This window comes from Nematocida homosporus (genome assembly GCF_024244095.1).
Source record: "Nematocida homosporus strain JUm1504 chromosome Unknown 4432, whole genome shotgun sequence".
In the NCBI taxonomy this organism is placed as follows: Eukaryota; Fungi; Microsporidia; genus Nematocida; species Nematocida homosporus.
In genome coordinates this window covers 1-17,953 of record NW_026250659.1, presented here as the reverse complement: position 1 = coordinate 17,953, position 17,953 = coordinate 1, and the positions used below count along the sequence as shown (strand labels likewise).

General features: G+C 40.9%; 15 protein-coding genes across 15 annotated transcripts; 8 read left to right on the top strand and 7 right to left on the bottom strand.

Moving 5' to 3' along the window:
• Nucleotides 1-20: 20 nt before the first annotated feature.
• NEHOM01_1774 (uncharacterized protein) lies at nt 21-701 on the bottom strand (the record flags this gene model as incomplete). Its single annotated transcript, XM_051490652.1, has 1 exon — nt 21-701. The coding sequence occupies one exon, from the start codon at nt 699-701 to the stop codon at nt 21-23; it is 681 nt and encodes a 226-aa protein (XP_051346612.1).
• A 29-nt stretch (nt 702-730) lies between these two features.
• NEHOM01_1773 (uncharacterized protein) lies at nt 731-1,552 on the bottom strand (the record flags this gene model as incomplete). Its single annotated transcript, XM_051490651.1, has 1 exon — nt 731-1,552. The coding sequence occupies one exon, from the start codon at nt 1,550-1,552 to the stop codon at nt 731-733; it is 822 nt and encodes a 273-aa protein (XP_051346611.1).
• Nucleotides 1,553-2,171: 619 nt separating this feature from the next.
• NEHOM01_1772 (uncharacterized protein) lies at nt 2,172-3,278 on the bottom strand (the record flags this gene model as incomplete). The annotated part of the gene is made up of 1 exon (XM_051490650.1): nt 2,172-3,278. The coding sequence occupies one exon, from the start codon at nt 3,276-3,278 to the stop codon at nt 2,172-2,174; it is 1,107 nt and encodes a 368-aa protein (XP_051346610.1).
• A 284-nt stretch (nt 3,279-3,562) lies between these two features.
• On the top strand, nt 3,563-4,420 carry NEHOM01_1771 (uncharacterized protein; the record flags this gene model as incomplete). Its single annotated transcript, XM_051490649.1, has 1 exon — nt 3,563-4,420. One exon carries the CDS (start codon nt 3,563-3,565, stop codon nt 4,418-4,420), a length of 858 nt encoding a protein of 285 aa, XP_051346609.1.
• Nucleotides 4,421-4,544: 124 nt separating this feature from the next.
• NEHOM01_1770 (uncharacterized protein) lies at nt 4,545-6,341 on the top strand (the record flags this gene model as incomplete). Its single annotated transcript, XM_051490648.1, has 1 exon — nt 4,545-6,341. One exon carries the CDS (start codon nt 4,545-4,547, stop codon nt 6,339-6,341), a length of 1,797 nt encoding a protein of 598 aa, XP_051346608.1.
• Nucleotides 6,342-6,639: 298 nt separating this feature from the next.
• On the top strand, nt 6,640-7,599 carry NEHOM01_1769 (uncharacterized protein; the record flags this gene model as incomplete). Its single annotated transcript, XM_051490647.1, has 1 exon — nt 6,640-7,599. One exon carries the CDS (start codon nt 6,640-6,642, stop codon nt 7,597-7,599), a length of 960 nt encoding a protein of 319 aa, XP_051346607.1.
• A 675-nt stretch (nt 7,600-8,274) lies between these two features.
• Nucleotides 8,275-9,552, top strand: NEHOM01_1768 (uncharacterized protein; the record flags this gene model as incomplete). The annotated part of the gene is made up of 1 exon (XM_051490646.1): nt 8,275-9,552. The coding sequence occupies one exon, from the start codon at nt 8,275-8,277 to the stop codon at nt 9,550-9,552; it is 1,278 nt and encodes a 425-aa protein (XP_051346606.1).
• A 433-nt stretch (nt 9,553-9,985) lies between these two features.
• On the top strand, nt 9,986-10,408 carry NEHOM01_1767 (uncharacterized protein; the record flags this gene model as incomplete). The annotated part of the gene is made up of 1 exon (XM_051490645.1): nt 9,986-10,408. One exon carries the CDS (start codon nt 9,986-9,988, stop codon nt 10,406-10,408), a length of 423 nt encoding a protein of 140 aa, XP_051346605.1.
• On the bottom strand, nt 10,331-10,591 carry NEHOM01_1760 (uncharacterized protein; the record flags this gene model as incomplete). Its single annotated transcript, XM_051490638.1, has 1 exon — nt 10,331-10,591. The coding sequence occupies one exon, from the start codon at nt 10,589-10,591 to the stop codon at nt 10,331-10,333; it is 261 nt and encodes an 86-aa protein (XP_051346598.1).
• Nucleotides 10,592-10,600: 9 nt separating this feature from the next.
• Nucleotides 10,601-11,494, top strand: NEHOM01_1766 (uncharacterized protein; the record flags this gene model as incomplete). Its single annotated transcript, XM_051490644.1, has 1 exon — nt 10,601-11,494. One exon carries the CDS (start codon nt 10,601-10,603, stop codon nt 11,492-11,494), a length of 894 nt encoding a protein of 297 aa, XP_051346604.1.
• Nucleotides 11,495-12,315: 821 nt separating this feature from the next.
• On the bottom strand, nt 12,316-13,209 carry NEHOM01_1765 (uncharacterized protein; the record flags this gene model as incomplete). Its single annotated transcript, XM_051490643.1, has 1 exon — nt 12,316-13,209. The coding sequence occupies one exon, from the start codon at nt 13,207-13,209 to the stop codon at nt 12,316-12,318; it is 894 nt and encodes a 297-aa protein (XP_051346603.1).
• Nucleotides 13,210-13,957: 748 nt separating this feature from the next.
• On the top strand, nt 13,958-14,401 carry NEHOM01_1764 (uncharacterized protein; the record flags this gene model as incomplete). Its single annotated transcript, XM_051490642.1, has 1 exon — nt 13,958-14,401. The coding sequence occupies one exon, from the start codon at nt 13,958-13,960 to the stop codon at nt 14,399-14,401; it is 444 nt and encodes a 147-aa protein (XP_051346602.1).
• A 451-nt stretch (nt 14,402-14,852) lies between these two features.
• Nucleotides 14,853-15,869, bottom strand: NEHOM01_1763 (uncharacterized protein; the record flags this gene model as incomplete). Its single annotated transcript, XM_051490641.1, has 1 exon — nt 14,853-15,869. One exon carries the CDS (start codon nt 15,867-15,869, stop codon nt 14,853-14,855), a length of 1,017 nt encoding a protein of 338 aa, XP_051346601.1.
• Nucleotides 15,870-16,233: 364 nt separating this feature from the next.
• Nucleotides 16,234-17,820, bottom strand: NEHOM01_1762 (uncharacterized protein; the record flags this gene model as incomplete). Its single annotated transcript, XM_051490640.1, has 1 exon — nt 16,234-17,820. One exon carries the CDS (start codon nt 17,818-17,820, stop codon nt 16,234-16,236), a length of 1,587 nt encoding a protein of 528 aa, XP_051346600.1.
• Nucleotides 17,821-17,853: 33 nt separating this feature from the next.
• NEHOM01_1759 (uncharacterized protein) lies at nt 17,854-17,953 on the top strand (the record flags this gene model as incomplete). The annotated part of the gene is made up of 1 exon (XM_051490637.1): nt 17,854-17,953. A coding segment is annotated over one exon (100 nt), but the record flags the coding sequence as incomplete, so codon positions are not given.

Genomic DNA, 17,953 nt, shown 5'->3' with positions numbered 1-17,953 from the left:
TCAAAAACAAAAATTTTACGTCAATTACTAGTATGATAGTATGTAGGTTTGATTAATTCGTAATAGGGGGGGAAGAGGCAAATCTTAATAAACAACAAGAAATGAATGATAAGGCTGGCGGGGATGTTGAGAGCAAGGATTCTTCTGCTGTGGGACTTGAATTTGGAAGGGGCTGTGTACACCTGGAAGACAATGACACACCACCAAAATAAACCGAAGGCAGTGGATACAATCCATAAACCTATCTCCCATGGGATAATCATTGAGGTTATATTGGCCGGTGTAGTTGGGGCGTTTTTAAGAATGTATAAGGCCAGCGGAGCTATATTGGCAAGTACAAGACTTAATATTGTGACGTGCAAGTTTTCGGGACTTTCGTCTTGATAGGCTCGTTGCAGGATGGAAGTAATAGATAGTGCGGATTTGACGTTATATAATAAAACTAAGAGAAAGTGGCATAGTATTGTATAGTTTGTGTGAACGGACCGGTATTCAAGGCTGCTGCACATTAATATAGATATAGTGCAGCACAGGGAGATAATTTCTGAGATAATAAAAGCAATAGCAAACGCTGGTTGGGTTATCATAGTGGTGGAGTTCTTGCTGTGCGACAGATGCCTGCTGGCTAAACCGGTTGTTTGACGAGATTGCCGTTGTAAAGTTCGTTTGGTTTTGGTTGAATATTTCATGCTAATGGTCATAGATAAGAAAAACAGGAAACGCATATCATTTAATTTTGGCATGGCAGTTCTTTGTTGACTTGAGATATGGCGAGAGGAATCAAGAAATAAAGCGCCAAGGTGAGGGTCCATCTGAACAGCCCGCCAATGACTATTACAGCTAGACGAGCGCTCTTCCTCTGCAAGTATTGATTGTAGAATGGGAACGGCTGGGCCGAAGTTGATTGGCGCAAAAGACATATGGCACCCCAGACTTGCCATATTGTGCATATCGCCGTGCATAGCACCAGCAGCGATCGCATATCGGAGGGATCAGAAATAGAAATTATTCTGCCGGATACTCTCTGGTGTAACGAGAACCCAGTCCAGGACACAAGTAAGGCGACAAGCCCAGCGAGTAATAAAAAGCGCCGAGGCTCATCTTTAGTGCAGCGAATTATGTAGCAGGCCGAGATTGTAGAAGTCACGTAAACTTCGCAGCATGCCAGTGGTATTAAGACAAAAGGAAGGAGCCTCAATGTACTGCTGGACATAGCAATGTACTCGGCCGTGGTTAGAAGCAAAAGACTAATAGCAATCGAGAGGCATAAAACATTACCAAAAACAATCCCCCATAGGATAATGCCTCCGCGTGCCAAACCAAAGACATCAAAAGGGAGTTCGATTTGCCCCCTCTGAATATTGGCTTGTGGTAAAGATGGCGTTGGCATATTCATAGATAGATTTGTCGTTGACGAAGCATTCACAGAAGTGGTGGCATCATGGGAAACAGAGGGGCCTTGGCCGCTATGGTCCGATTGGGATAATAGGGGCGAGGTAGTAGCATTGGTCTGTTCGTTAGTAGCTCTTGAGTCATTGCCTGAGTTCAGCATTTATCGATAAGAAAATAAAGTTGTTAAATTAACAATAGCATTTGTAATAGCTGTGGTTATTAAGATTAAGCACAACTACACGTATCAATAACATGTATCTTAATATAAGTATGGTGTCCTCGCCGACCTCCACTTCAAAGTGAGTTATCTACAGGGGCAAAGTTCTGGAATACTTATCGGCTTGGCACTGATCGCAGCGAACGCGATTAAATCTCGAAGTAGAAATCACAAGCTCGGATTAGCATTTATGTTCCGAGTTTACAGACTAGCTCAAGATGACGTACGATAAAGAGAACCTAACCCACACCAACCCAATACCAATTCGTCCTCTTCAAAATCGGTCTTTAGTTGAATATGTTTGGTTGAAAGGTACTATCCCTTTCCCGGGGCACGACAGCAACTTATACTAAAATGTCTTTATTCCGAGCCACTTGGACTCAACTACTAAATCCGAGCTAAATATCTGAAAATCACTAGTGGCTATTGATTTGACTTTCTGGTGGCAAGTTCATCTTTGTCTAGCTGCAAAACCAAGTTGCTTAGATGGTGTTAGGTTAGTGTTCAAATGAATTATGGCTGGATTTGAAGTGGCAGAGAAATAGTGCCGAGTTCAGTTAATCTAATTGGATAACGCAGACGATGTCGCTGTGGTTTCAGCCACTGTAGTCTCAGCCGCCGTGTTCAAGGCAGTAGGGGCGGGGGAATCGGGTTTATCTTTATTCGGCTGACCGGCTGAATTGTTAACTTCTGGTGAGGCTGAAGATACCTGCTTGGATGTAGCAGGAGAAAGGATTGATATGGTCTCGGCAAGGCTTTGCTGATAAGCAGCAGTTACCTGTTCAGCTTGTATCTGATACTTTTCTTTGTTGGCTATTGCATTCGATTTGAAACTGGCCAATGAACTCATGAGTTTGTTGGTAAGATTTTCAACCCCATCTGTTACCTGCTCTAACACTACCTTTCTCCCATCTTCTATCTGGAAAATAGCCTCCTGAAGTTCCTCTAATGATTTAAGTTGTGGCTCAACCTCTGACAATACTTCTGGATGTTGATCAACATACGCCTGCACTTTGCTAATTAGCATTGCCTCGACATTTGGTGTGGTCGGTAGAGGAATGGCCGGGGGCCTTGTTTTTTGGTGGCTCTGTTGCTTGCCCTTGTCTGTGTCTGAGCGGGTGGTTAGGCGAGTACCAACTGACCGGAGATCTCCTACCGGGTGTGTCCGGCGGGATAGTGCACTACCAAATCCACTATCCTGAGAGTTATTAGATGGTACTCGACTGATTGTATTAGAAGCATTCTCTGAATCTATACTATACAACTGGCCGTTGATAACCGATGGACTCAAATGCGTTTCTGACTTGCGACTTTTCTGATCCGATGTAATTGCGGGCATCGAATCAATAATAGTGTGAGGTGAAGAGTTTGCCTCGGCTGCGTTAGTCTCGGCTTTCTTGGCTTCAGTAAGTTCTTCTTGCAGCTTTACAATGATCTGCTTCTTGTACCTCAATCGGAAAAACAGCCCTAGAGATAGTGCTAATAAGAAGCCGCATATTAGGGCCAGGCAGATAATGAGATCGCGCGATGTAATAAGATTAAAAAAGTGCTTTACGTCACTTTTGGCATGATTGATCGCTTCTATGATTTCCAACTCAGAAACATTTTCTGTACTATTCAGTACGACTGCAACAAAAGGCGCCGTAGGAGCGGCAGGTGCAGATGCCATTATCAAGGTTTAAATACAAATTTCTTCTTTTAGAAGCAGAAAAACAAAGATGTGACGATATTTCCTAATAAGGTAATTTCGGTTTATTTATTGCAAACTTCGAATAATTTCTATAAAATTAGTATTTATCATGATATTAGATTTAAAGTCTGGATTAGTTTATTCAGGAAAATTAGATCTACAAAAGAACTAGAGTAATTAGATTGGCCAATCAGCTGCACTTAGAGGAACAAGGGGTGGAGGTTGACAGCCCCTATTAATGGGCGGGCACCAAGGGGGTGAAAATGCAAGCAAGTAATTTAGAGATCAATTCAGTCCATTGCAATGTCAGTCCTATTGAGTGCCTTTCCCAGTGGATTTGTGGGCTGCTTGTAAAGGTGGGCGACCAGCTAGGATACCATGATTTGGACAAGGACTATCTTTTTCAAACCACGCATACGGTTGTTTTTGTTTTGCTTATCACTACTCTGTATATAATTGTGGCCAAAGCACTTATATTCCTTAAGAAGTATGACCGGCAGTCCAAGCGCAGCAGCGACAAGTCAAAGCATAAAAAGAAGCAGAACGGACTTGGTATTGAGCCGCACTACGTTATTCTGATTGATAAGCAAGGAAAGTTCATTCTCAAAAACAATGATACCCAGGCCGAGATTACCAGTTTCCCAATGCGCGCCAAATACACTCTCAAGAAGAAAGGCCAAAACACGCGGTTTTCAATTGAATCACCATTTAACGCCAATCTTATTCATCTTGAGGCCCAAGACCTTCCTTTTATCACCTACTCGACCGTACGCGCTGCCATCCAGAACAGAATCAAAAACTATAAACAAACAGTAGCCAATACCCAAACTTATATCAAAACCCAACAAGAACAGATTAATCTTCTCCAAAGAAAGCAAGAACCGTCCAATCTTCAAACCAAAAAGACTAAAGCCAAAGCCAAACCCATCTCTAAATCCATCCCAAAACCACCTATCTCTACTGCTGATGAGGCTTCAAAGCAAATCCGAATCAGACGACTGATTGACCAAAAACAGCAGTGCATTGTTGGACTGTCCGATTCAATCACAATCACCCAGGAAAATATTCAAAATCTATCAGCTATACAGGCACATATCGATAAAATAATAACTACAAAATAAATCAACAACTATCCTAATATCAAATAACCCAATACTAACAGCCATAATCCGTTTATTCCAATCAAAGTACACTTAAACCGCACAATCAGCAACCAATAACCCCGCCCAATCGAAAAACTTTTCCATGGATACTGGTCCTACACTTCTTCCGTTTCAAATAATCCAAACTAGCGAGATCAACGAACTACCACCAGTCGAGCCACTTATTAAAATAGCCAAATCCGAAGCCTTTAATAAGAAACCCAATTTCTACGAACTCTCACAACCCCATGAGTACAGTTCTAGCTATCGACTAGCAACATTCGGTTCACACCAACTTTACAAAGACTATTGGAAAGGCATCGACTTCTTTCCCCAGATCAAACATGTCGATTATACCAGACTTCAACGCCCCCCAATCTGCCAAAATCTAATGGCAGTTAATCGCACTCCAGAAAAAGGTTCGCCCTACCTCATGTATAGCAACGATGGCTACAAGTACTTCATTCGCAAAGAAAGACATACCGATGGTATAGATGTTTGCGCCTCTATCTTTCTCAACGAAATTCCAACCAAAGTATCTCTGTATAAGAACAATAGTCTTGTTCTGACCCGGACTGGTGTTGATATCATTGATTGTAATACCTTAAAGACATATACTATTCCTATTGATCAGCCTTTCGATATGGCCACTCCATTTGGCAATACTAGTTTTCTTTGTGTGCTTAAAGAGCCTGCTTGTTCCTCTAACACTGATCCTAACTATTATAACGCTATCTTAGACCAGCTAGATCTAGAAAGTGGCAAGGCAATCTCATACACGATCAAGGGCCACTCGGCCTTCTCTACTGCCGCTAAAATATCTAGTACTTGGCATCCCCAGCAATACATTTGCGGTCGATCCATGTACATCTCCTTGCTTGACTTGCGCGAAAAGACATCACGATCTATTTGGACTATTGCTCCAAAACTGGAATCCCTTCATCCAGATAGAGTTGTTAAAAGCGGAACCATCAATAGTTTGGAACAAGCAACTTCTAACAAAATCGTAGTTTCGACTGGATCGCACTTAGGTACTCTTGATATGCGCTGGCTTAATGATATGTTTAGTTCCCGGTATGTGCCCTTCCGAGCCGAAGGTTTAGCAGCCGGTCATAATGTAGTAGCTTACAATGCTTTAGGCCAGTTCTTCTTCGAAAGTCTAAGTGCTAGTGAACCCTATGCTTACCGGCACTTTAAACTTCCAACCACGACCCAATTCTTAGCCTTTGACTGGCATAGCCGTTCCTTCACTAAACCCTATTCTTTTGCCGCCTTCCTCTTTGATACACATATCATTATTCATCATCATGATGGCCAGACTAACTTGCACCAAATTCCCAGTGCTAAACCAGCCGATATTGTTTTCGGACTAGCCGGTGCCAAAGATATAGTCCAGCAGAATAGACGCATTCGTAAGCGCAGTTCAGCCCTAAATACCTTCTTAGGCCGCACAAAAAGCCTCTTTGCCACCACCACCACCACCAACAAACCCGATTCCTATACCTACTTAGAGCGTTCCCTACTAGGTGGTCATGGAGACCCCCTAAAACCCAAACCACCTCTCAACACCACCATCCCCAGGTACCTAGCCCAGATCTGGCCCGCCAGTAGTTTCGGCAATAAAATCGGCAACAACCCCGCCAATACACTTGGCAATCCACTTAACACTCCCTCTACCACATCACAACCAAGCACTCCCACTAACACCCCCACTAATACTCCTAATAACACTCCCACTAACACTCCTAATACCACACCAAATATTACACCCCAATCTAGTCCTATCATGTCTACCAGCCCATCTTCTGCCATTGAACTTGCCAAAAAGTACAACATCCAACCCCCCGGCGAGCACCGCAGTCTCAACTCCAAGACACCTTCTCCCCCAAAACCCAACTAACTTCTCTCCCACCCCATTCCGTATGTAACTTTACCACCCCCACACCCCCACACAACCACTAACTGCCAACTGCCAATTCAATCCCTATCAATGCCTCTACTTTACTCAATTCAACCCAATACTAACTCAACTCAACCCAATCTAATCAATAAATCCAAAACCACAAAATATCAACTAACTCAATCTAAACTCATACCAACACAATTTAAACTCATACCAACTCAATCTAAACTCAACCCAACTCAATCTAAACCCATACCAATCCAATCTTAATACCAACTCGATAGTGACTTTTTTTATGCGAACTATTGCCCAGGCCTACACTGCACTTCTCAAAGAATCTTCTTTAGAGAATAAACACGTCTTACAAGCACTACAGATCACAGCCGAAACAAATGATCATCATGCCATTGAAATTGCTGATTCCATCCAACAAGAGGCCAAAACAGCCGAATCACCACGAAAAGAGTCTTTAGAAGCCCTCCTTAAAGCTCTATCACAACACCATGCGTATTCCTTCCTTGCCAAGAAGTCTCGCAAACGATCAGCTCCAGAACCAGAACCTATTAAGCAAGCCAAGATAGATCCAGTTATTAGTAAGTCTCCTAGTCCTCCTAGTCCTTCTTTAGTGACTCCTTTAAGTCCTCCAGCGGCTAAACCTGTTTCATCTAATCTTCCTTCTTTTGGATCTTTATTACTACCTTATCCACCTGAATTCTTCTTATTTAAGCTAGTTGATAAGAAAACCTACTTAGAATCTTATCAATACTATACAGCTTCTAAAGAAGAAGATTCTCATCATGATCAACTACCTACCTTAGAAAGAAGTTATTTAAACGTGCCTAGATTAGCTTTAGCTCAAAAGTTCTTGTATTCAACTATTGCCCAGTGTAAAGTCTGTGGGATGCGCTTTGATTCATTAGAGCCATATACGGCCCATGCTGATGCCCATCAAAGAAAGTCACAAATAGATAAGAGTCTTTCAGGCGGTGCTATTTGGCGGCCTTGGTTATTAGAGATTAATCAGTGGGCAGGTGAGAAGCCACAACATTTCCCTAAGGTTTCTTTGAAAGAGTCACATCAGGACCAAGTTGATAATGTTCCCGTTAAAGGTGATCGTGACCAAATCTGTACTATTTGCAAGGATCCACTTGAGGTTATTTGGAGTGATAATGACGAGTGTTGGGCCTTTAAAGATGCCATTCTAGTTAGTTCTCAGCCTACTCGCCAAATCTGCCATCGTAAATGTGTGTCTTAGACCAACCATGCAATAAACAAGTAGATTGTACAATTTAGTATTACTTTAGAGGTGAGTTAGTATTTGGTGGTGTTGTGCATTAGAATGGGTTAGTAAGTTTATATCAACTTAGTTTTAAAAGCTTAGATAAAAAGGCGGGTTTTAGTTGATTAAATTGTGTTAGTTGAGTTATGTATTGGGTTATGTTAATTGACTTAGTTGAGTTAGTTATGACTTAGTTGATTATAATAAAGTTGTCTAGTGCTTTCTTTGGTTTTATTGAGTTGGTATTAGGTTGGTATTGAGTTGGTATTGAGTTAGTACTAAGTTGGTATTAAGTTGGATTTGTACTGGACTGTTTATGGTAAAGGGACACTGTTGGGTCTTTGGCACTGAATACGAACTGGTTTTAAAACTGGCTTACTTGAAAACTAGTTCATTTGCCAAGTAGTTCACTTGAAAATATCTTATTTTGACTTGAACTGAGTTTCAAAGTAGATTAAACCTAACCCGATCTTAACTTACCTTAAAATTCTTTGGTGATATTCATAACTTTCTACTGTTCAGATAAGATGATATCAAAATCTTATCACAATCATCTTATAAGACTATGCACTAGCCTAAACACTGCTATAAACTCACTTTAATGCCCTCTATCTCAACCCAATACTAATAATTCCTTTTCTTTTGTTAAAAATGGAGACCACAACACTCTTCAAGTCATTTGAAGAAGCGATGGATAAAGAGACGGCAGTAGGCGAATTTAAAGATGCCAACACACACCATCTTAAGCGGCGCTTCTCAGAATATTATGCTTCTCAGAAGAGAAAGTGGGGTAACTTTACTCAGTTTACTTTTGGCCATAACCCTATCGAGAAGTTCAAAGATATAACGGCTATCTTTACTATCACACTCTATCCTGACTATGTAGTAGTTGGACCGGCCGAAAAAGAAGGTACCCGGCACCCATACACCGATATTATCAATGCTATTCTTTCCTATATTAATCGCAACCTTATGCATCCTTATCTTCTTGATCTACTAGATCGAGGTGAGTATCCTTTTTATGACAACCATATTGTAGTTGAGGTAGTTGATCATCGATGTTCAGAATCTAGCACACATCGCGTGCTTCTTAAAGGTGCCTTCTCAGAACTACCCTATACGCCCGCACTGATTCTCTCTACTAAAACTGATGAACTAGAAGAGGCCCGGACTATCGCTAAAACTGCTAAAATATGTCTTGATCCTTCTCCTGAGGTTTTTGAGGTCTTGAAACTCCAGGACTACAATGAGAAGAAGTTAGATCAGATCCAGATTGAGCCGCCTCAAAAAAGGAAAGTTCAGATTGGCGGGATTATCAAAGAGTATCGGCGTATCAAAGAACTCCAGAAAAAAGAAGCCTTCCAAGGTTTGGAGCGACATGGGGCTACTCAGATTTATCGGACGGTTAAATTTGTTGGGGGTGCTTATCACTACTCTATCAATGCTATTGCTAGTGCTGATTATATTGAAGTTGTTTTTCGTCAAGGAGATACGATCAATACTGCTTTGGGAGGTTTTATTCAAAAGCGTAAGTTTACTTCTATGGCCCAAATTGATATCTATTTAGAGAGTATTCGTAAACTCTTAGAGATCTACCATACTGATTTGAAGTGTATTTGTGATATGTCGGCTAGTCCTCGTAAGCCTAAGCCACTTTATACTTCTCCTCCACCGCCGCGGCCTATTCCTGAGGACATACCCCGCCGAGTAACTCCACCCGCTCCTACTATGATTCCGCCCATTACTCCATCACCTACTCAGGCTCTCCATCTAGACCGGATGCGATTCCAAAGACCTCCTGAGCCTAAAGAATCCTCTTTTGAGCCGGCCAAACCTCAATTTGATCCTCCTAAACAGTCCTGGCCAGATAAGCCCAAAGAGGAAATTGATGATTTCAGTTTTGATTACATCAACAAGAAGTTTATATAAATAGTAACGTAGCCATTTGCAGCTACATACCACCAATTAACTGTCTTTTTTATTGATATTTTGATAGATGTTCTTTTTGATCTTATAAGATATGATTTAGTTAGGATTTAATGTTCATTCACTAATGACTTGATAGTTATGGTTTAGTATGATCTTAATTTGATTTGATTGTAAATATCGGTTAATAGCTTCATTATCTCAATCTAATCCAATACTAAATCAACCCGTTTCTAACATCAGGTTTATCCCATCTAAAATCAATTCCAACCCAATTCCAACTCATTATCAATTTGATCCTAACTCAACTCAACACAATTCAATCTAACTCAACTTAATCCAACTCAATCTAACTCACCCCACCCCAACTCAACTCAACTTAACTTAACCCAATACTAACCTAATTTTCAATAAATACTCCATTAATCCCTTTATTATGAAAATTGGTCACTTGATTCTTCATTGCTTTGGTTCCGGAATCATTCGCCACTTAAGTCTTACTTCGACCCAACCGCATGCCATAAACAACCACCACTCAGCCCCTCTCGTTCTGAAATTCTCTTCTAGCGTTTTCCCTATCCTGCCAGCTTCACAGACTTCGCAATTAGTCCTACTCCATCCTGGTGAATCACTTCAGTACCGCAAACGCATTACCCGAGCTGAACATCTAGATAGTGAATCCGGACTTCTAGTCTGCACTGCTGGGACTATTACTGACTCTACTATTAAGATCACTCGTATTTATGACCGACCAATTGTTCCGGACTATACTACTCCCTACCTAGTCTTTGGTCTTTGTGGTGGTGTGATCATTAGCATTCTTAGTGCTGGGTCGAAGACTTTGCTGGGCTTGATCTAGTTCGACTATTTTAGCAAGCTCTTCATCCCCCATTCGCAAATATCTTATCTCAGTTCCACTAATTGTCTGGCCAGCAATCGTGACATTTAAGTATCTGTCCAATGAAAGGGGTCCCGTCAGTATTAGACCACTTTTAGTCTCTACAGTTCCATAGGTTAAACTGCGTATGGCTTTGGCTAGCATCCTTTTTTTATGAAGCGATTAGGATCTAAGCAAGAAACTCCTCTTGTTATTCAACCGCCCAAACCAAATCAAGAAGTACCTTGGCATTGGGTTCCAGGAATGGGTGGCTGGTTGATCTACAAGCTATCTCGTTATATTCCACTCCCCCAATACCCCATAACTATGCCGAAAGTAAAGAAACGTAAATTCAAGATGCACGGAGTTCTTAATCTCTGCAAATTAGTAGGTCATATTGGCGTGCTAGAACTACATGCGATTACAGAAATTCAAGGATACTTCCGTAAATTTACACTAGATAGTATCAAAGTTAAAGATTGTGATGTAGTAGAAGAGATTTGGGACATAATTAAGATGGCGAGTATTGTGGTCTTAGAAGATTCGAATATTCGACTTGTCCCAGTGGCTTACTTATCCCGGGCAGTTTCTTTGGACATTTTAGGGAGTTCAGTTGGTCATTTGGCCGGTCGCTTTGAAGAACTAGTGAAAACAAGGCGGAGACGAATTCGGGTTGATAATAATGATGTGTTGATCTTCTGGGATGAGTACAAGGGCTGTGTTTGTGCACTTAGACATTATCCTGCTGCACAAGTTCTTTTAAGACACTTTCCCTTGGTACATGAGGTCTACTTTCGCGGAATGGAAATTACCCATCGAATTATTAACAGCTTGCAAAAGCACTTTGTCCGGATTATCAAGTTTTATGACTGTTCTATTTCACCACTTAAGATTTATGATTTGTATTATGCCTGTAAGGACAGTCTTCAAGAAGTTGAGTTTCACCGAACTACTATACCATTAGCAGCAGCCGAGTATTTACAAGCAGCTGGAGTTGCTGTTAAAGTCGCTAATCCTCGTTCTAAAAGCTCTGCGGGTAATCCGTACCCGTTATGCCAATGGTCTTAAATAAACTCTCTATCTATTAATATCTTGTTTTTGTCCTAATCTAGTTATTAGAATCTTAACTGCCTTAACCATAGGATAGTACGTCTTTGTTCGTTCTGGTCTATGGCTATCAGTAGTGCGTCCTAGTTTGTGCCTGTTAATTGTGGTGTCCCAGTCAGTCTCCCCTTTAAAATGAGTTGGTGCAATGCCCAATAGGCAAGTCCGTCTTAGCCCATACATAATCTGAATTTAAGATCTAGTTCATGATGGCGTACGATAACTAGTATAGGAATTAAAACAGATGCTATAAAATCCCGATCTAATTCACTTAGACTCTTGGTCACGTTGTGATAATTTCAAAGATCCAATTAGAGGTTGTTTTACTTTCGGTGAGTTTCAAATTGACCATCTCATACTTAATACAAATCTATTCTAAACCCAGCCAAAATCTAATTCTGTAGCCATTCAGATCTGTTTAATAAAATGACCAATACAAGTAACTCTACAAAGAAACAAGTAAATAAGACCAACTATCTAACCACAAATAAGTAAGCAGATAGGCACATACACATATATGCAGCATCGATATCAGATAGGACTTAGTGTTGAGGTGGTATTGGGTTAGTATTAGGCTAGGATTGGGATCGGTGCCAATACCAATATCACATGAGATACCAGAATATACTAAGGGCCAAGATACAAGTTAGGATTGGATTAAGGCAAGCATAGTTGAGTAGATAAACTGGGGTTGGCACTGATACTATTGAAATAATTGATGGTAGATGGTAATAATTTGTAATAACTGTTCAACGTTTATTGAGCAATCGGGTAAGGTTTTGGACTTATAGAAGAGAAGAGGCCTCTAAGTTCCTGAAGGCTTTCTTGGAGCCGAAACCCCGCCCTTTTTCGCTGTGTTCAGTCTCACTGTCCTTTTGCAGTTCAGCAGTAATGACATCAAGTTGTTTGGATAAGCTAGCTACACCATTGGCTACAGCAGTAATCTTAGTGTATAACTTCTGGTGCTGACTGTCAATTCCGGTTAGCTCAGACTTAGCATTTAGATTTGGCTCAGCCCGAACGCTTGGCTTCTTATTCGGACGAGGAACTGTTTTCTTAGGCGGGGTGCGCTTACTAGGCTTAGAGGCTTCCTTGGTATTGGCCGATGAACTTGGCTTCTCAAGCAAAGATTCATAAGCAGACATTGGCATAAAGGCGCTATTATTCATAGCTGGTTTCTTAGCCGGTGAAGGCACAGCATTATTCTCTTCCGCCGCATAATCTAATAAGTCCTGGAAGGTAGTGGGCCGTTTCAGAGACGAACCCTGAGCCATACTACCATTCAATAAGCTAGCAATTAACCCCTGATCATCAAACCCATCATCCAAGCCCTTACTAGCCGGCACAGGAGCAGCCGGAACCAACACCGAAGACTTACTCTTTTTCGACTTACCAACCACACTACTCACTCCAGGCTCCTTCTCAGCCAGCATAGAAGAAGCAATCTTACCATTCAGCCTACCATGAGACTTAGGCTTCCCAGTTTTAGGCCGCTGCGACGACAATCCCGACTGTTTCTTCAGCATACTCACAAAGCTACCCTCATCCGCATCTAAGCCTTTAAGAGCCAAAGCCATAATTGCCGGTGTAAACGTCAAAGCCAGGAATTTCTTCATACCATCCATCCCCCCACCACTTAAATAGACCACATGAAACATTGTCTTATTTTCAGCCACCATCACCATAACAACATCTCAAACCCATCCCCATCCCAACCAATCAAAGAACCAACCAAAATACATTCCATCATTACAAACACCCACCAAATTAACTCTTCCCCACCCCATTAAAACACCCCCTAACAAGCACCAAATTAGGATTCGCATAGTATTAGCAGAGTATTAGCAGAGTAAAGGCAAATTAGTATCTGAATACTTATCTTATCTAAAAAGTAACCAATCTAAATACCACCCTAGTACTTATCTAAATACCACCACAACTCAACTCAACTCAATCTTATCTAAATACTTAACTTAACTCAACCCAATAAATCTAAATACTTATCTAAATACTTATCTAAAAAGCAACCAATCTTTACTCAACTCAACTCAATCTAAACTCAACTCAATCTAAATACCACCACAATCTAAATACCACCACAATCTAAACCCAACTTAATCCAAATTATCTAAACTTTTATTTCCTAGCCCACAACCCAACCATCGACCGCCAAACTCTTTGCACAACTCCTTCCTTCTTCTGACCTCCCCAGGCATTTACACTTACCGTTTCAGAAATATCTTCAAATTGTGTTTGGGCTCTAATACTTGCTTGTCTATCTTTTAGACTCCGATGTCTTTTACACAAGCTTTTAATAAGTAATGTAGTCTCTTCCTTCCTCTTTACATCTCCCTGCTGCATGCACCCCCCAATTACGCCTATTTCTAGCCTAAGTGTCCAATAAGACCTTTCTTTTTTTTAGCCTATATGAGTAAAGCACTTAAAAGAGGAACTAAGTTAGTTGAAAGTCTTAAAGGCAAAGTTGATTTAGTAAAACTAGAAGAGATGAAAGACTTCTATTTAAGAAGAAGAGATACTCAAATGGCTATTAGAAAAGTACAAGCTTATCATATCTTAGGTACAGATGCAGTATTAGTCTTAGGAGAGTTAGATTTAGCAGCTAAAACAGCTCATGAATCTTATTCTTATCAGTTAAATCAACAAAACAACCAAGAGATAGCTAATACTAAAGAAGAGACTGAAGAATTGCTAGAGACCAATGAAGACTTAAAGGAGACAGAAGTTGAATTTACTGAGCAGGACGTACAGATCATAATGGATCAAGGTGGAGTTACTCGAGAAGAAGCTATTAAGGCTTTACAGGAGAATGAAGGAGATCCTTTAGCGGCTCTGACTGCCCTCGACAAGTAATAAATTGAGTTGGTTTTGATTTGATTGAGTTGGGTTTTGGTTTTGATTAGATTGGTTTTGGTTTAGATTAGATTGGTTTTGGTTTAGATTAGATTGGTTTTGGTTTAGATTAGATTGAGTTGTGATTTAGATTAGATTGGGGTTGTGTTTTGATTGGTTTAGATTAGATTGTGTTGGTTTTGTGATATACTATGTAGATATACTAAGTAGATAAGGTTTGTGATTGGTTAAGATTAGTTTATTTAGATTGTGATATACTAAGTAGATATACCAACCCAATACTAACCAAATACTAACCAAATACTAAGTAGATATACCAACCCAATACTAACCCAATAGGATGGTGGTTTATTTAGCCAAGCAAGTGATAGTAAGTGAGTAGATAGATAAGTGAGTAGATATACCAACCCAATAGATAACTAACCCAATAGATGAGTAAGTGGATATCTAATTAGTGATTGGTGGGAGTGGGAATGGGGGTGCAGTTGTAGATGGTATAGTCGGGGGCGAGACTGGAGTAGAGAAGTTCGTGGGGTTTATCTTGAGAGATAAGGCGTTTGATGGTTTCGGCTTTGGCTTGGCCGGAGTCGTAGTGGAGTTTAAGAAGGAGGGCTGGTTGGGAGTGGGGTTCCTTTTTGAGAAAGTCAGATAGGAAGTCGGGTGGAGTGGGGACGTATGGTTGGTTGAGAAGGACTGATATATTGGGGAAACCATGAAGTTGGATTTTGATTTGAGTTATATCATTAAAGGTAAAATCAGTTAAAGGAATAGGGACTTGCTTCTTGTAATTAGCTGTATATTGAATGGGTAGATTAGTCTTGGTTTCAATAGTAGCTATGAATTTAACTGGTTTAATTAGACAGAAAAGAAGATGTTCGGTATAAACTCTAAGATAAACAGCTGAGTTAGCATATCTTTCTTTCTCAGATTTAGCAAGACAGAATGTCCAAGGAGAACTAATCTCTGGATCAGTAAAGACAAAGTCTTTTAAAGTTTCTGGTGGTAGGTTATCTTCACCATTAATCTGAGTTAGCATATTAAAAGCACTATAGTTAGAAAGAGACTTATTGATCATCTTACTAGCAAACTCAGCTGTACAACCACGCGTACTTTGAACATAAGCCCAACATAAACTATTCCTGGGATCGTAATCAAGTATTTCTAGAATAAACTGACTATCATCCGTCCATGACTCCTGATTACCCATTTGCCAAACAAATCGACGGTGGGTCCAAGTAGCACTTGCCCGTGGATTCTTCCTCAGTAACTCAGTAGTCAAACTAAACTGACTCTGAGCCGTCCCAGGTCCTAATAATCCCTTAAGCACACTAAATGCCTTATACTCTTCCGGATTAAAATGCAGCAAAGCCACCGCCGTCTCATAATTAGGCGTCGATAAGAAACTCTTCAATCTCTTCCGGTACCCCCGACAAAATACCTTCTCATCAATGATCTTATGTCCATCCATACCCAAATAAACACACCCCCCAAATACTAATTCAATTCCCCAGCCAATCACCCCGACAATCACCCCGACAATCACCAACTAATAACTCAGTATTAGTTTGAGTTGGGTTAGGTTAGTATTAGTTGAGTATTAGTTAAGATGGACTTTAGGATTAGGCACTACAACTTAACACAACTTAACACCAATCTTAACTTAACTTAACACAACTTAACTCAATCCTAACCCAATCCTGACTTAACACAACTTAACTTAACTTAATCAAATAGCTTACCTGTATTTATTTATGGCCTCACTAAACTATCATATCTCTATACCTTATCTCTCCATACCAACCACTACCCTACTAATACTAACTACTACTCTACTAACCCAATTCTAAACCTACTTTAGGCACTTTAGCATGCATGGTAAATAGCTTATTAGCAGCTGCTAACTGTCCCATAGGCCGATAGGCATGGAAGTACCCGGCTCGATAGGCCTCTTCATACCGATGAATAGCCCCAGCTCTTTCCCGGGGATTCATTCCCTTACTACTCCGAGGATTCCCATAAACAAGTACACTAGGCGTCCTATCCAGTACAGCTGCATACCCGTCCTTCCTATGCACTAAAATACTCCGGGGAATACCTGGGACATGCACAGCCCTAATAAACTGAGTCTTCCCATTACTATCCAACCCAAAGACTTGTACTTGTCGTGTACCCGTTCCTACATAAAGTATACCTGCTTCCCAACCCAGTCCTACCGTATTAGCCCCAGAAATATGATTAATCGTCTGTTTAGTCTCTCTCTTCTGAGTAGAGATATCATGGAAGAAGATATTAGCCGGACCAACTAGGACTAAAAGACTCCGAACTGGATGAAACTCTACCTGCTGAATCTTCTGGACTCCCTTATAAAATACTATCCCGCGTCCCTTCTTAGTATTAACTATCACTACTTGTCCGTGTAAAATAGCAGCAAAGTAAACACTCTTCCCATGCCAAGCACCCCGTCGGAATGTCTTACCCATAAACAACCGTACACTCTTCTCCACCTCTAAATCCACCTCTACTTCTCCCAGTCCTAAAATCCACTCAACCCTCACTAGTACTATTCCCTCTCCCACCGTCAGTATAGCTACTTGCTTCTCATCCGGAGAGATATAAGCCACTCTAATTAGTACTCTTTCCTTCTGACTACCCACTACTAAATTAATCTTCCGACTCGGGAAAGTCCCACTCTCATCCACTACTCCTAAACTACTCCCATGCACAACCACTCGCCAAATCCCCCGACTAGCCCCAAAGACTCCTCTTAAATTCTCCGGCCAACTATACACTCCATACACTTCCGTAGCTAATTCTAGTCCTAAAGGTACTTGTACTTTTACAGCTACTAATTTACGTAAGAGTCCTTCTACTTCACTACGGACTAGTCGCGGCCGTCTGACTACATCCCGGTAGAAATGAACTGCACTCCAAATATCACTTCTTGACAAGCCAAATTCAACTCCACCCCCATTCTCACCCATTAAATTAACTACTACTCCATTGGGCCGACTAGTCTTCCTACTAAGTTTCTGATCACCCCCACTACTACTACTACTCCCCACTCGCTCTTCACCCCATAAATCCTCTACTTCCTCCACTCTTACTTGTCTTTCCAACCGGTCAATTCGTCTTCTTTGCTTCTGAATAAACTTCCTATCCATTTCCTCTTGCTTCTCTACCTCCCCAGGACTCTTCTCCCCCAGACTCTTCTCCTCACTACTCACTCCAATCCCCACCGGCAAAGTCTTACTTACATACGTTGTCGTCATTTCTCGCCTATTTATAAATACTCCTACGCTTTGATTACCCTTAAATCGCTTAATCTTTCCTTTTTCTTGTTTACTTAGCTTAATCGTACCTTTGGCCGTACAATAGGCCGATTTACGCTTAGATCTTAAGAACTTCGTTAATGCCTCCATTAGCCTTTTATTTTTAATTTTTCACTACCCTTGATGCAGATATTCGTCAAGACACTAACTGGTAAGACAATTACCCTTGAGGTAGAACAATCAGATACAATAGAGAATGTTAAGGCAAAAATTCAAGATAAGG